The sequence below is a fragment of the Vanacampus margaritifer genome, chromosome 4, assembly GCF_051991255.1.
Source record: "Vanacampus margaritifer isolate UIUO_Vmar chromosome 4, RoL_Vmar_1.0, whole genome shotgun sequence".
Taxonomy (NCBI): Eukaryota; Metazoa; Chordata; class Actinopteri; order Syngnathiformes; family Syngnathidae; genus Vanacampus; species Vanacampus margaritifer.
The window spans coordinates 27,963,902-27,981,650 of record NC_135435.1 but is presented as its reverse complement, the minus strand read 5'-3'; the positions used below and the strand labels follow the sequence as shown (position 1 = coordinate 27,981,650).

General features: G+C 38.0%; 1 protein-coding gene and 1 long non-coding RNA gene across 2 annotated transcripts; one reads left to right on the top strand and one right to left on the bottom strand.

Moving 5' to 3' along the window:
• Positions 1-331: 331 nt before the first annotated feature.
• On the bottom strand, positions 332-5,117 carry nr2e3 (nuclear receptor subfamily 2, group E, member 3). Its single transcript, XM_077564360.1, has 8 exons — positions 4,775-5,117; positions 3,718-3,868; positions 3,476-3,579; positions 3,056-3,340; positions 2,309-2,487; positions 1,927-2,167; positions 809-914; positions 332-734 (listed from the first exon to the last, which is right to left on the bottom strand). The coding sequence occupies exons 1-8, from the start codon at positions 4,866-4,868 to the stop codon at positions 602-604; spliced, it is 1,293 nt and encodes a 430-aa protein (XP_077420486.1). The 5' UTR covers positions 4,869-5,117; the 3' UTR covers positions 332-601.
• Positions 2,556-5,107, top strand: LOC144050778 (uncharacterized). The gene is made up of 3 exons (XR_013293926.1): positions 2,556-3,405; positions 4,765-4,853; positions 4,945-5,107. It is a non-coding gene; the product is annotated as an uncharacterized LOC144050778 (long non-coding RNA).
• Positions 5,118-17,749: the final 12,632 nt, after the last annotated feature.

Genomic DNA, 17,749 nt, shown 5'->3' with positions numbered 1-17,749 from the left:
TAAGATGCATGTTTGTGTACCTTTTTACACTCGCTAGGAAAACACACACAAGCGTGCTCACACACACACTGCATGGCTGGCTGGCCATAATTGTACATGTTCATTAGTACTTTATACAAGCTAGGGATTCATACTAATTATTTTTTAAAAGCACATGTAAATATTGAATATTATAGAATTAATGCAGGCCACTTATAAATTGCTACACTTAATTAATATGTTATGAGTTTTTTTTTTTTTACTACGCAAAGCCATAAAATAAGAAACCAAATTGAAAATGTTTCTGCTTCTTTATCAAGACAATGACAACATGAATACACACTCATGCTGATGACATTCCATCGATCAAATTTAATATTCAGTGGGTGAAGAAGACAGAAAATTGCAGACGACTGTGACACTGAGCTACTTCATACAAAAAATCCAATTGTTAACAATATACAAGCAAAACGAAATATAATAATTACCAGGCGTGGCAACAGCAAACACAAAGTGACCATACAATTAAGATTAACCTTAAAAGAGTTAACAAAGCAGCAATCTGCCAATCCGCTGTCCTCCATACTGGCTGAAGACTGCACATGTTTTCCAGTTAGCAGAATCAGTTTTTAAACATGTCGCACAGCAGTTTCTCCATCGGAGTGTTTCCGATGGTCCGGTGGAAGAACAGCAGCTCGATGCGCTCGGAATTGACAAAACGTAACGACGGCAGAAGAAGCAGCAGCTTTCCGAACCTAAACAAACAAAAATCCATCTCATTGCTACATTCTTATCATTATGAACGATGAGGAGATGCGATGTTTGCTACCTGGCGGGTTGACCCGGGTAGTGAGAACGAATATGTTGTCCCAGCATCACGTGCGACTGATCCTGAAGGTTCTCCACTTGTTCTGGATCTTTTAGACCACGAGTCTCTGACGATGACAAGAAGGAGTGAAGTGAGTGAGAAAAATGAATAAATAATGTGATTTGGTGGTGTGTATTCAACCTTTTTATACAGCCACCGCAATTTATAACAATATCTGGTAACTTATATGGCATACGTGTGCAAATGTCTGCCACGTGCCTTTATTATTTTAAACAATGATTACGTATTTTAAGTATTGCGAGTGTATAAACATTTCATCATTCTGATGTCATAAATACATGCATCCATTTTTATTTTTATTCTTTAATTTACTCTCTGACGATATCGAATGAGGTTTAAAGATTGTTTTTGACAAAATAAATTAATAATAATAATTAATTCTAATAAATGTATTTTATTAATAGTGGTATCAAGCAATTACATTTTTTTAATCGTAATTAATTGGATGACTTAGTAGTATTTTATATCGGTCCTAAATGTAGAATAAAATGTAAAATATTTGTTTTCACTAAGTTTTCATACACTTGTTAACATAAAAGTGGTAAAATATGTTAAACTAATAAAAATATAGTAAATAAGTAAATTCATAATAATTCATAAAATTTAGTTAAAATTAAAAATATGTACTTACTGTAAAAAAACGAGTGTGATATTGATTTGTGTTTAGGGCATTTTTATGCCACTTGATGGCATTATTGCATTTGTAAGACGGTGACAGCCTAGTGCATTTTTCTTTTCATATTAAGAATCTAGCTAATCTTTAACATGAAGTAACTTGTGAAAGTCTGCACATTTTAACCCCAGTTTCCACATGTATATGCATTATTATTACATTTATTACTGCAAAATTTTGACGTGGAAGTGTATGCTGCATCTCCCAATACAGGATTTCCAAATATGGGGCGGAAATAAATTATGCGTAAAAAAAAAAAAGTTGCATTAAAGGAACTTTAAATTAACTATATATTGACACACTCATTTTTACACCCCTAATTAGCAATTTATATTAATATTAATTTATTTATATTACTTCACTGAATTAACAAAAACCTCCTCACCAGGCTTAAAGAGCACAATGGCTTTGAGGCAGGCGAACTCCGTGGGGTCGACGGCGAGGGCCTTAAAGCGGCTGAAGACCTCCTGCAGGAGTCTCAGGTCCAGGCTGGTGTAGCTGGTCTTGCCCTGCATGCCTGGGCACAGGTCTGACAGGGAGAGCAGGGGACAGCTGTCCAGCGGTAGAGACCACTGGATGGCGCACAAGAGGAAGAGCTCGCTCCATGCCTCCTCAAGTAGGATCACCTGCAGGGACACCAAAAGGTTGAAACCTAGACCAGTGCTGTGATACATCCTTCAGATGACAGTTTCAAACTGGCAGTACATCAAATATTTATCCAGTGAATTCTCAGAGTGAATGTGTCACTGCTGTGCAGGAATTCTCACCTGGTCCCTGAAGGGCAGGTTGGAAAACACCGGCAGGTTTTTAGCCCACTTGACCGACATAAAGAGGAGCCTCGCCGAGGTCTCGTACACGTTTTCCGAGGTGGACGGGTAAAGTGCCATGTGGTATTCCGACGACGCTCGCTCGGGCTCGTTGCCGGTCACGTCGATGTTCTCGTCAACTGCAACGGAGGAGGAAATGTTACAGGGATGGCTTCTACTGATGATGAATGTGGTAGTGTGTTTTTAGGTTCTCTGAGTAATATTTGTAAAATCAAGTAATCAGTAAAGTAACTAGGTTACTTTTAAAATCAAGTAATCAGTAAAGTAACTAGGTTACTTTTAAAATCAAGTAATCGATAAAGAAAATAGGCTATTTTTAAAAGCAGGTATCAAAAAAAGTAATTAAGTTACTTTTAAAATTAAGTAATCCCTAAATTAATAAAGTGTTTTTTTTAAATCAAGTAATCAGTAAAATAACTAAGTAACTTCATGGTAACTGGGGCAAAGCTTGACGAAAAGAATGCACACTTTCTATGTGCAACAAGTAGCCGCCTCTAATTATCGACAAGTTGATGCCAAAGGGCACGTGAAAACAAAACATTTTGGGCTCTTAAGTGCAGCTAAGTGAAAATACCGTCAATTTGGGCCCTTGGAATCATCATCGCACTAATACCGTGTAAGCGTGGTTCTGTTTTCTCCCATTTTGTGCCCTTTCAAAAATATTTATGAAAGTAAAAGACTCCTCACCATCCTCAGGCTCCAGCTTGGCGCAGGTCTCGGCCGTCATGAGGCTGGCCATGAAGCGGTGGTTGTTCTGCGGGCTGACGCAGCGCTGGGGGGCCACGGAGGAGGTGATGGCTACGGACGAGGTGATGTGGGGCCATGTGATGACGGAACCATTCGAGGAAGAGGATGAAGAGGATGAGGAGGTGGGCTCCCGTGTGGTTGCCAGGTGCTCCTTCTCATGGTCCACATCGATGGAGTCCAGACGCACCTGAGCTGTGCTGCGGGGCTGCCGCTCGTTCTGCACAGCTGCGATTCGCATGGAAACAGCAGGATGGGAGAAATTGATTGGCTTGCAGTATGTCAATCATCATGTAAGTTCACACACGCCTCTAAATGCTACACACTGGCCCTTTAAATGGAATCCCGCCCACACACATTTACCATCTTTATTCATGCCCGCCTGCAGGCACTTTTTCAGCCGGCACGCCTGGCACTGGTTGCGATGAGCTTTGTCCACTGGACACATGCCGGTACCCGCCTGACACCTACAAAAAAACAAAAAAACAAATTTGTTGTTACTAATCAAGCTTAATATAACTCCGCACATCAAATAGCTACATGTTTGACATGGAAGTCACTTGAACAAAACTTGTTTTCAAAAATAATGTGGTGACGTTGCCTACCTGTAAATGAGTCTCCTCCTCACACTGCGTTTGAAGAAGCCGCTGCAGCCGTTGCAGGCATAAATGCCGTAGTGTTTTCCGCTGCTGGTGTCGCCGCACACTTTGCAGACCAGAGCAGGGCTGAGGGCTTTGCCAGGGGCCGGACTCTTGGCTGAGGGTCAAAGACAAATCGGTTAGTAGCGTTCATTCAGCGATGAATTGTGTCATACATGGTAGGCCTGCCATCTGTGGTGGTGTGAGCCGAGTGTGCAGGGAGCTGGCAGTGTGACAAGACGCAACGGCTTATTTAGTGGATAATTGTGAAGTTAAAGCAATGAATGAATAGAGGAAATTAAGTTACACAAACTGAAATGAAAGGAAATTAAATGGGTTATTATTATTATTATATTCATTCTGATTTATTATCATTAACATATTATTTTTATTGTATCAATATTATATATATAAATATATATATATATATATATGTAGTAAAAACATACATTTTATATATATATATATATATATAAAATATATAAATATATATATATATGTAGTAAAAAATTACATTTTATATATATATATATATATATAAAATGTTATTTTTTAAATTGTTATATTATTTTTCATTTTATCATTATTATTATTATTATTATTGTTATCTCTCTGTAGCAAAATTTTTCAAACCGCTGTGAATGAAGCTGGTGAGACCATTATTTAGTGGATAATTTTGAAGTTAAAACAATGACAATAGGGACAAATAAGTTACAGAAACTGAAATTAATTCCAACAATGAAATTAAATGAGTTAATAATAATAATAATTATTATTATTATTATTATGATTTTATTATTATTATTATTATTATTATTATTACAATGTTGATGATAAAATAAAAAATAATATAATATTTTTGAAAATAATATTATTATTACATACATAATAGCAATAATAATAATGATAATTATTATTATTATTATTATTATTGCTATTTTATTATTATTATTATTATCATCTCTCTCTGTAGCAACTGTTGATGGTCTTTCCTTTCACCTGTTGCTCCTGAAGCTGAACTCACCTCCTCTGCTGTCATCCGTGCCGCCGCTCCCAGTCGACTCAGCGGGCGAACAGGATGGCGCCATGGGCATCTTTGTCAGGTGATCCTCCATCATTTTTGCTGAAAATGTCTTTTTTTTTCTAAATGATGATTGACAAAGGGGAAATAACCGTCCCCCAATCTTGAAACAGTGTCAGGTATCCAACAACAACAAAAAATAGGGGGCCCGCTACAGCTCCCAATGTGCGGATGGCAACCTGAGTCCCCTGCAGAGCCCGTCTACTAGCTTCTGGCGTGGAGATGCAGACTCAAACCCACACTTGCTGCACAGGTTGTACGTCCTCCCACCAACCATCCGGGTCCGTCACTGTCTGTGGGTGCTCCTCGGTGGCACCTCCTCAAAAGGGAGCCGAGGGGGGGGTGGGCGCTGGGGATTAGCCCCAAGTGCTGTGTAAGCAGCATGCTTATTTGTCATCCTCTTAATCTTTACTGTTCATCGAGTGGATCAATCAGTCACATTGCCCGTACATTGGTGATGCTAAGTCTGACAAAATGTGATGACCTGTGGAAGAGTTGTAACTTAAAGTCTTTAGAGTCTCGTCAGTGTGTCCGTCAACACTACTCTTCAATTCCTGCATTTATCGGAGCGGGGGCTCGTATAATTATATTTACATGTCTCTTCAATTTGAGTGAGACACATCATATGTTTAATCTGTGTGATTGCCCCACATTCAAAATGAATGCTAGTGTTTGCTCAGGAGCTGCCCGTTAACTTTCATTTTGCTCTTTTGGACAAAATGCATATCACCTGCTTCCCCTTGGTACCAGGGTGAGGGGTTACAGGGGAGTTAATAAAAATTGGAATATCTAATGGTGTGGTCGACATCAGTATACCTCTTAGAGCTGCTCTATTTATTACTATACAGTTGGAATTGTCATACATGTGCCATTCAGTGGCGAAATTTAAATAAGAGACTCAGTCAATACGCTCATGGAGATCATGTCAAGAAAAAAAAAAACTTCTTGTTTTCCTATACCACTTGTGCTAATCAGGGTTGTGGATGAGCTGTAGCCTTTCCCATGCAGCAAACTTTGGGGCGAGGACTGGTCCTTAGCCAATCACATCGCACATATTGACAAACAACTATACAGACTTGTTCTATATGTAAAGTTGTCAAACTTTTTACTTTTTTTTATGCACTTAAATAATGATGAAATTAAAAATATATTGCACATAAATTAAATTTTTTTTTATCCCCAAATATATAAAAACAATTAACAATTAAGTACTTAATAAATATACAATAATGGATTTAAAATGAAAGTTAAAGCCACTGTAAAACATTTAACATTTAAAACATTTAATTCAGTGATTCTTTCACATACCACTAGAGGGAGCCCACCTACCCTACTAGAGGGTAGGTGGGCTCCCTCTAGTGGTACAAGTCAATAGACAATCTAAAAGATTGGAAGATTGGGTCTCCTCATAAATGTTGCGGGGGGAATTCTTAACACCGCTTCTTCCAGTGTTTTGCGACTTTCTGGTAACATTCCCATTAAAAATAAATCCATTCCACAAATAATAGTTCACTTTAACTAAAAATCCCTAAATATATAAAAACAATTAACAATTAAGTACTTAATAAATATACAATAATGGATTTAAAATGAAAGTTAAAGCCACTGTAAAATTATGCAGTTAAAACATTTAATTCAGTGATTCTTTCACATACCACTAGAGGGAGCCCACCTACCCTCTAGTGGTACAAGTCAATAGACAATCTAAAAGATTGGAAGATTGGGTTTCCTCATAATTGTTGCGGAGGGGAATTCTTAACACCGCTTCTTCCAATGTTTTGCGACTTTCTGGTAACATTCCCATTAAAAATAAATCCATTCCACAAATAATAGTTCACTTTAACTTAAAATACGTCATTTGGTAAAAATAAGTTTAGTATTAACTGCAAATAAATCCAATTTACAAAGGGGGTTGCTGGGAAACTTTGGGTGCAGTTGTAAATGACACTCTACTAGACTTGGCTTTGCACAAATATTTTTTTCGATTTCCCCCTCCCATCACCCACCCCCAACTATACCGATTAAATCTTCAGAACTTTTCATCTCATGAAATCAGGCTGTTCCCTAAATTCACTGGAGACATAATCAATAACTGCCTGTGTGGCCACCATACTTGTTGACTTTCAAATTATTGATTGGTGCCGCTTTAATTCATGTTTACAGCAAAACCCATGACTATGATTATTTAGAAACCAAATCTGTGCCTATGACTCAAATCATCACGTATGCATAAAAACCTGCATTGCAGAGCAACTTTAGTGTTGATGTCAGCTTGTTTCAAAAGACACAACAACAAGGCTGGAATAAAATGGCAAAAACAAGGTGGAAAGCAGTTAAGTAGATTAAGGTTTGGCCACATTTTGTCTGCCCCGAACACCAGTCACAGTCAATAGAAGACGGGTGGGGGGGGGGGTGGGGGGTGAAGAGACACAATTAGCTCAAAAGATTAAAAGAGCAGCGAAGACACACTTCTTGAGGGCATCTTTCGCCATATGGTGACTACTCTTTTCATCCTTGGCCGCCACAATGTTGACCTTTGTAAGATTTACCGGTTAATTAGTCCTCGTAGGTCAGCATTCTAAAGACTTTCTGCTTGGGTTCACATAATCGCACACTGATTACCTGTATATGGAATCATTCAGGTTTTGGGGGGGGGAAATTTTATCCCAACATATACATCGCTTTGAGAAACAATTTTATAAAGAGTCCAAAACTGTCACACATTAATGAATAGACATCTTTTGGCCAAATTTTTTTCTTGTGGGATTTTTTTTTTTTTTTTACAGAACTAGACATTTGCAGTTTCTGGAGAAATTGTGTGTGAAAGCTGAAAATTTGAATGATGTGGAATGATTTTGAGAGATATAGAATGATGTGAAAAGATTGAATGTTTTTTTTTTATGTGCCATTGGGAATGAATTATTAATTTTTTGTTGGGCGTGGAAATTCTGGCATGTTGAAAATTGTTACCAAGGTGAATTGAATGCGGATTTGGAAGTGGAATGATGTGAATCTGCTTTGTTGCATGGTTTGAATTTCAAATGGGAACAATGTGAATCTGTAATGCTGAATTTTCAGTCGGAAAACAATGGGGAATTTTTGGCTGAAAATGTAGAATTTGGGTGAAACTGTGAATTTTTGCAATGAGAAAAATAATACCCCCAATGTTGACATTTTTTTGAATATTTTGAAATTGGAATGATGTGAATCGGGTGATTTATGTGGAAGGAGATGCATGTCAAAAAAGCGTGTGCAATAAAAAAAATATGAATAGGCCTTCAGCCTTCACACAATGGCAAAAATAAATCATGAAAGTTTCAGAAAATTATGAAAACTTTTTTCTCTATAGTCCAGAGATGTGTCGATAACTGCAGTCTAACATTAGCATGCAATTAAATAGAAAAAGAGGCCATCATTTCTTTCCAGCAGTTTTTCAACATCAAAATAAAGTCTCTGGGGTCATGTATTATGCAGCAATATTCATCTATCCAGCAATTTTCTTAACCGCTTGTCCTGACAAGGGTTGCTGGGGGGGAAGGGGGGGGGGGGTTTGCTGGAGCCAATCCGAGCAATAATTTACCTAATATTTACTGGCCACGCTTTTTAATATCCTACCCACGGGATCTCATGAATGATCAAAGAACTGCTTCAATATTCATTAAAATCACCTTTATTATCCTTTCAAATATAATATGAGTTTTGTAATCATTTGTTTGAAGATATCAAATGGGCATCCATAAAATAAATCACTGGACCATAAGCATGACATATGGAAACCTCAAACTGTTGATGTGCTTACTTAAAAAAAAAAAATAAAAATCCATATTTTTGGTATGACAGCAGACATGAATGCAGTGTCCACATTAATGATATAATACGTTTTAGGTGAAGACATGCTTACATGCGCAGGCCATAGATTATGCCAAGACAAATAGATTAGCATGGGAGCAGTCTAATATTAGGATTCAAAGAATGATTAGAGGAACTGTGTTATGTAATGATGAAGGATACATATCCGACTTTGAAAACAGCACCAATAATCGCCAGCAACCGTTTTGTCTGCCAATCCTGGAGCTTCCCTCATATTTTTTCCTCAAGTTTTGAGACCTTTTTTTTTTTAAATCAAATATCTCCCATTTGTTTTCTAATAAGTGGTGGTTCAAGAGCGGGGCCAGTTCAGGGTATTGACGTCTTGCTCAAGGACAGTCACGACCGTGTGTCTGGGGGATGCGACGGTCTTAAGTTTGTGCCCACGGCTGCCCACATTTATCCATTTTGTAGACTGAGCAGACCAATCACTTCGCACAGAACCTACACATTCATAGCTAGGTCATTTCATGTACCAAATTTGTCTTTCCAGCAGACTTCGTCGAACCTCGTGCACAGGGACTGTTGCCGTGGATCATGGAGGGAATTCAAGGATGATTGTGTGGAGATGAAGGGGCGGGGGTGTTAAATCTGATCTGAGCAGTGCTGACGGCAACATTGTGACAGCAACCTCCCATCAGCCTTGCCTCATGTGTGTGCGTGTCTGTGTGTGCGCGTTATATAACACGATGATAAATCTGCCTTTGGGATCTGACGGTGGAAACTGAGCCTCTTACCTGTACGTCAGGTGTGTCTGACAGCAGATCAGTCCACTCATGTGCATGTTGACATGAACAGACACACACACAAGCAGGTTTTGTTTTATTTTGTTAGTTTATTATACGCACTATAGTCCCTCAAAGGGGAATCAAACTCCAATGAGTAAAGTTTTAAATCCATCCTTGTGCTGGCGTAGCAGTTAGCGAGCTAGCTGAGCTAACCCGGGAGGATCCCTGCTTTCCTCCCACGTTCCGAATACATGCATGTTAGGTTAACTGAAGATTGTTGTTTTTTTTTGCATACTATTGACATAAACCGTCTTTTTATAAAAGTTCTAGTTCACCACTAGATGGCGCTAGGGATCACTGTATGTCCCTTTAACTCATTTACTGCCATTGACGCCTATAAAAATTCATTTTCAATTCTATTTCTATTAGTATAACTTTTTCCCCCACTTTTGCTAACAAGAGTATAAATTTTTTTTTAGCAATCTTTTTTTTTTAAATAAAAAAAAGAAAAGATTATTAAAAATTAGGGGCGTCAGGCGATTACATTTTTTTATTGTAATTAATCGCATGACTTCAATAGTCAATAGTAAATTTTATTTCTGTTCTTAATGTACAATATTTTTTTTCTAGGTTTCCATACTCTTGTTAACAAAAGTGGGAAAAAAAATGCTAAGCTAATAGAAATAGTTCAAATGAATTTTTGACGTCTATAGCCGTCAATGGCACTGAATGAGTTAAGGTTCATTGTACTTTGCATATGTTGAGGAACTGATGAGTATATGATGATGATGATTTTAGAGCACTGGAAAGACGGTTATGTCATGTCAGTGTGTCGTGATTGAAGCAATTAAGCATCTTGTTTGTTTAATGCGTATAATCCCTGTAACGTTCCATGGCTCATTTCCATCTCTGGACCTCACGGTCACCAAGTGGCCCACAATAGTGCCAGAGGAAGCGGGCCTGGCCTGCCTGCCTGCCTGCCTGCCTGCCTTTTGCGACCAACTCTCCCTGTCCTGACCTAGATCTCTGACAGTGAACAGCTGCTTCCTAAAGCGACGTCGTGCTGCCATCAGCAGAACAGCCAGGAGAGATAAACGTCAGATTGGACCTTAGCTGAGCCTCTTGATGCAGCTCAGTGCCCTGTGGTTTGTTTAGGCCATCCCCAAACATTTGGCAGCCAACTACTGCTGCTGCTGTTGTGGGAGTTTTTTTTTTTTTTTTTTGTTTAAACTTGTTTTAAAGAACTGCGTGAATTTAGCACCTACAACAGACTGCTGGAATTGTAGGAGCTTCATAATGCTAACTGGTTAGAGTCATAAAGACCAAATTGTAGTCCAACTCGAAATTTAACCTTCTTCGTCACCCTCTTAAACTAATTGCTCAAGTCATTTTTTTTTTGCAAAAAATATTTTTCGGCCTAAATTAACCTCATGATGGAATTTTTTTGTGTGTCTCCTGAAAAATCTGAAAAAATGGCTTTCATCCAAAACTTCTCCACAATCCCTCAAGAGGACAAGCGGCATAAAGAAAATGGACTGGTTGGATTTCACGCAAAAATAAATCTTCCATGCCCATCATGGTAAATTGTCTGACCCCTTAACTCATTGTTGAATGTGTAGTAATCTAAATAATAAATCAGGCCAGGTACGCAAATACATCCATAACTTGTCGTGAATTTTCATCCACACTGCACGTGTGTTAAATCCTCTGAGTGGTTAGAATGTCAATCATCCTAAATCGGTTTAGATAATCCTTTGAATGTCAAGTGTTGGCAAAGAGTAGGATTATGACCGCTAGGTATGGTTATACCTCTGCCAAGGAGATCATGTTTATGATTATGTCTTCAAAAAATATATATTATTATATCTTTGTTGCGTCCGCTTGATGGAATCATCAATGAGAGCGAATGTAAAGACAGCAGCATCAAGAAAGTATCAAATCATGTAATTTTGGTTTCTTCTTCACTTGTTTGTCAGTTGCAAACAAGGTTTATAGTGTCATTATCGCCACCTACAGGACAAGAATGGAACAGTATCACCATTCCAACTGACAACCAGGTTGAATTAACCATAAACAGTAGTTTTGGTTTGACAAAACCCCGCTGGGTAGCGTCCTCAACTCAAGACGATACATGAAATATTGACGCTAGGTGTCCTTTTGTGTCATAGTTTTAGGAAATAAGCAATTCCTTGTGTTTAAATTGACACCTATCGACATCATAGACGAGTAAAACAAACCAATTAAGCACACGTCTGGCAGATGGCTATCACTCCAAGACCTAATTTACCTCGACCAGCGCCACCGCTGTTGCTGCGGAGGATTAGCACCCGTGACTTTAGATTAGATTGGGGGCCCCGTGGAAATGCAGTGGAAGCAAGAAGATTATGACAAATGAGGTAACTCAAGTGAACCATTGTTACGTTTCTGTAAGATACAGAAATGTTTCTGTCAATCTGCTTTGTTTCAACAGATGGGAGAACTTTAGGGAGCGCTATACTGCTAACTAGTGTGTCTTTCAGTATTTTGGGATTAAGGGTGTGTGGGGCCTCATTTACATCGGCCATTTTGGTGAATTTTAAATGTTTCGATTCATGTGAGGAAAAAACAAGATAATTAGTCGTTTACGAAATCAAAAATTGCACTTTATGTTAGAGCTGTGAAACGACGACATTTTTTAATCAGATTAATAATCACATTTTAGAATTTTGATTAATCATGATTAATCATTTATAAATAAAAAGGGGTTTCGGCAAAATTTTTTGCTTGCCAAATTTGAAGAGCACCTGTGATATGTAAATAATTTTTACATTTAATTATGTTTATTTATTAGGATGTCGTACACATTTTTTGATCGACTGACACGCTCATCCTCCTCTTCTTCTAATAATTTACTTGCATAATTAGACATTTAAAAAAAATGACACCAATATTTTGACCAGAACAAATATTCTGAATGTCATAAGCAAACATTTATTAAATGCTTTACTTGAATGCATGCAGTTATATTTATTGCTCAGACACAACCTGTGCTACCTTTAATGTAACCATCAAGCTAAAGGATCAAAATTATTAGTGTGATTAATCATCATTAATACATGATTGAGTTAATGCTTTAACTTTGACAGCACTTTGTGTATTTTATATACAGTACACACTTGCATTTTGCTCATGAGCGTCATGGGCGAACTAATAATAATAATAGATTTAATTCGTAGCGCACTTTACTTTAACTCATTCACTGCCATTGACGGCTATAGACGTCAAAAATTCATTTGAACTATATCTATTAGTTTAAATTTTTTTCCACTTTTGTTAACAAGAGTATTAAAACCTAGAATTTTTGTTATTGTACATTTAGAACTGATATAAAATCTGTGATTAATCGTGAGTTAACTAGTGAAGTCATGGAATTAATTACGATTAGAAATTTTAATCGCCCGAGGCCCCTAATTTTTAATAATCTTTTTTTTTATCACGTCAGGCGATAATTTTTTTTTATTGTATTTAATTGCATGACTTCAATTGTTAACTCACGATTAACAGTACATTTTATATCTGTTCTAAATGTAAAATAAAATACAAAATTCAAATTTTTCATACTCTTGTTACCAAAAGTGGAACACATTTTTAATTACTAGAAATAGTTGAAATAAATTTTTGACATCTATAGCCGTCAATGACAGTGAATGAGTTAAACAAAACAAAAAAATCAAGCATAGAAATCAACCAGGAAAAGCTTTTTTTATTTTTTTTTATTTTAAATTTTTTTTTAAGTAAGGTTTTGAGTCCTACATCTCATCCCCGCTGCTTTTGGATGAGAGGCGGGGTAAACCCCGGACTGATGGCTGTCTAGACATATACGTACATATAGTACATATTTACACTGATTCATGTCATATGGACAATTTTTAATCTTCAATGAAGCAAACCTGCATTTTTGTGGAGTGTTGGAGGACGCCATAGAGTAATTGGACATAATCCACATAAATGAACTGGAATTATGAATGAATAATGCAGATTTATTAAGAGTGTGTATTATTTTTGTTATCAGAACAGTGTATGTAAGGGTTTTCCATGCATTCTCTTCTCAACAATGAGAACCACTTGGCTTCAGTCGTGCTCTAATACCCGTCCACCTACAGCCACCGCCCAACCCCCCACCCCCACCCCTCTGGCTCATCTAGTGACTGCTGACACAGCCATTACTCGCCCGTTTTAAAGCAGCTCTTTGGCTGTGCAGCTCAGCCGCTTCCTTAAGGTTTTTGGGGAGGGGCTGAGTGCAAAGGGTCAGGCCATTGGGCATCTGGGATTACCACCCGCCCACCATCTGCCATTCACATAATAATAATCAGAGTGAGGAAATCAATTGCCATAGCCATTGGAAGTGCGGCTAGCTACTTTTATGTTTGTACACTCAATTATAGCCGATCAATGAGGTTAACGTATCATGAAACAGCTTTTTACTAGCTAGTACTCAACTACAGATGGAATGTGTTGACAAGAGAATTACTGGAGCAAGAATTGTGAAGACAATAAAAAAAAATTGTCAAAATGATTTAAAATCAAAGCAGTAATTTGATATATTATGCTAGAAAATATATGTGATTTTTTTACCATTTTAACAAGATTTTATTAGATTTTTTTCAATCACTATACAACTTTGTTGATAAATAAAATGTAATCAGGACCAAATTATGAGGATTTCGTCCAAAATAAACTCCATAATTGATGTACAATAGTTGTTACTGTAGATCCCAGGGGGATAATCCTCCTCAAATCAATATAAGATTACATTTTATTAGATTAGGCTTTAAAGAGTGTTTCATCATTCATGGTCGAGTGCCCAATATGATCCAAAATGGTCAGATGTGCTTTAGCAGCAGGCAGGCAGATGCTGCTCCATATGACTCCGTAGTTTACAACAACTAATTGAAACAGATGCTCTGCGTGGGCACACTTTTCCCGCTATTTTTTTAATATTTTTTTTACAAATGCATCACATTGTTAAATAATCGGCTCAGCCTTAATTATGACAGTATTCACATCCTCTCTTTTTGTCTTCTACTCAAATCTCCAACCGTCCTAATCCTGAAAAAAAAACATGCATTATGACAAAAGTCTGTTTCTATGCTTTACAATCTGCTAACAGAAAGCAACTCTGATGTATTTTGCACAATGTATCACGTCAGTATGGCCACCCACAGACAGCTAAGATCCCCAGCGGCCCGTCCGAGGTCATTGCAGCGGTCATTTATTGTTCCGTTGCGGAGTGTAATACTCCACAGAGGCGTCAGTGAGGGATTAGCAAGTAGCGGCACATGTCAGGGAGTGAGAGTGTGGGCCCAAGCGTGTGCGACAGACCCCTCGTCATTGAGCTCAGGGCTGGTGACACACGTCCAAGCACGCCCTCGATTATCGCAACACAGACAGATTACGATTCCAGACACATTAAATGCTCACCTGCAAGCACGTGATGGCTAAATGATTACTTAGTAAACAACAATGAAGCTAATCAACCAGAGGACATTTTAAAAATGGACAATGGGACACATGGCCAAATATTCATTAAGTAGCGAGTCTCAAGTTAATGTTTCTCTATTTGCGTGACTCACAAATTCATTTTAAAATCACTTTACATGAAGTGAGTGAGATAACTTTTCAGTTTCAATGACGTATTTCAGGACCTCTTCCGTAAACTGCATTAGATATTCTTCATCGTCTTTGTCCCGAGAAGTCATGTGGCCAAGGTTCAGAGACTTGTTTAATTTCAGACCATGATTTGTAACAAACCAGTGACCAAAGAGTGAGTTTAATTTGTTATTTCTGGTCATCTATCCTCAAATCGTTATGCTAAAAGCTAGCTAGCTTTAGACTCTCCCATCACAATCACAGACCAAGGTTATTTTATTTAAGTAATCATGTGAGGATTCGAAGGTGGTTAATGGGACACTGTTTATAAAATGAAAAGGCAGGATGGAGACAGATTCATTCTTAAATTTAAACTTTACTCGTCATTCACCACAGCTAAAGCGACAACACTTCCTGATCCCCTATCAGCTGACTAACACTAACCAATCAGAAGCTAGCATACTTTAGGTAAATGCAAGTGAATGACGGAGAGCAGCAGATTCGACACATTAACTTAGATACTTGTACAAAAAAAATACCTAAATGTATGAATGTGTAAATAATAATTTTGGAAACGTACATTTACAAGTAAATATACATTTTAACAAATTAACTTAAATGTTTGATCGTACGGGTGTGGACCTTTGCAAAGTGAGCCGTGTTTGTCGCTGGCCAGCGGCCGTACACAACGCTTCAAAGAGCAAATGCTTAACATCATATGGTTAGTCTATGCTAAAGCAATTACTATCTCATTTGGAAACCCGACCGAAAAGTATTGGCGCAAACAGTCAAGTAGTACGTTGCGTGTAAGTTCTCGTAACGTTTTTTTCTCGCAAATCTGCCACTTTATAAAGTCACAAATTTACTAGTTTTTTTTCTCGCAAATTTGCCACTTTATTTTTGGGGATATGACCCCTGCCCTCTAAAAATATATATATTTAGACGTGGCCCTAATACGCCGCCGTAGAAACTAACTAAAACTAAGCATTTTTTAAATAACTAAAACTAATAAAAAACTAACAGAATCGCCCTGAAAACTAATACAAACTAATTAAATTTCAAAAAACAAAAGTCAAAACGAAATAACTAAAATGAAAATTCCAAAACTATAATAACTCTCATTGTTATGGAGAACTTTAATCCCAATCTCAGTGTCAATTGTGAAACAACACAGGACAATCCAAAGTAACCTCAAATAAAGTTTGAAGTTCTTGTCCAACTTCCCTTTCTCTTGAATTTCATTTTATATATATATTTTTTTTAGCAAGCAATGTCCTCAGCTGGTGAGCAGGCAAGCGGGGAGGGCAATCTGCTGCCATGTAATCGGGTAGGGAACCTGAGCTGTCTCTCACCAGGTCGCCGTGGCCCCGCTCATTATCTTATCTGCTATTGTAACCTGCTGTAATTCCCCTGCTCATGATTGATGATGTCGCTGTCTGATTACACCAAGACAAAACACCGCCAAGATCACCTTTCGGGCCTTGCATCCAACTCCGCATGCGGACTCCGTGAGGTCCGCAGCGGGAGGCTGATGGGCTTCTGACACAGGCACACTAGCAAGGAAACCAAAGTGGTCACAAACTTAGCTTTAAGACAAATTGAGTGGGATGGTTTCAGTATACTAATTGAATTTACTTAGCTGTACATAATCTTTTATGCCACGTCAACCACACTCATACGCATACGTAAAAAGGTTACATTTACTACTTAAATATAGCAAGAGGCTCTAAAATAAATCATTTAGCCCGATAGCTCCTGTGCTTCTGAGTGTCTTTTAGCCGCCAAATCAGGCAAGTAACTTGTGCTCTTTTTCCATTGACACAGTGAGCCTCACTTCTCTATGAAGTACATGAAGACAGATGCCTCATTATCCATTCCAAACGAGACAAAACAAGTCCTGGGCCTGATGCCCCCCCAACCCCGCTGCTGGCATTTGGTTTCAAGCGCGCCAACACAAGGCGACCTGCACCAACGCCAGGCCGGGCTCATCTCTGACCTCCGAGTGCAGGTCGCTCACAGAGTCACATTAAACATTGAGTGGATCCAAAGGTCCCCACCAGCAGTGTTAACAGCAGTATTGTCCTTCCTCCCCCTGATGTAACTCATGTGTAACAAGGCACCCCCTCCTCTGCTCAGGGCCACCCCACTGGATAGATACAGTGACACCCTTCAAACTAACAATTGAATAACATAGCTAGCATTTTTTTTTTTTAAAGGAAAAAGTCTCGGACTCAAGTTGTGAGAAAAGCACATTCCTCATTCAACATTTACTTGAATTACTCCAAGGAACATTTATTCAGCTTAAAATGACATGCTCCTTGGTAGCAGGAGTTCAGAATATTCAGAGATGCTGTCAACTTAATAATAACATTATTTTCTTTTTTTCCCCACATTTTCCCCAGTGCCAATCAAGAAAAGGTCTTTAAAAGCCTCTCCCTAATGGAACTACATCACACTAGTGACATCTGTTTCAAACAATAACTCTGACACCACTGACCCCCTACTGTTAAAATACCATAATACAATAATTATCTTGGATTGGTTGCATTATTGTTAAATAAGAGTCTTTTGGAGAAACAATGAGACACCTGCTCCAGATTGTATGACATCAGTTCAGCATGCTGCAGTTTGGGCAACTAAATGTGTTCAATTGTAAATCAGATAGAACATGGATAATACCGTGTAAAGTATTAAC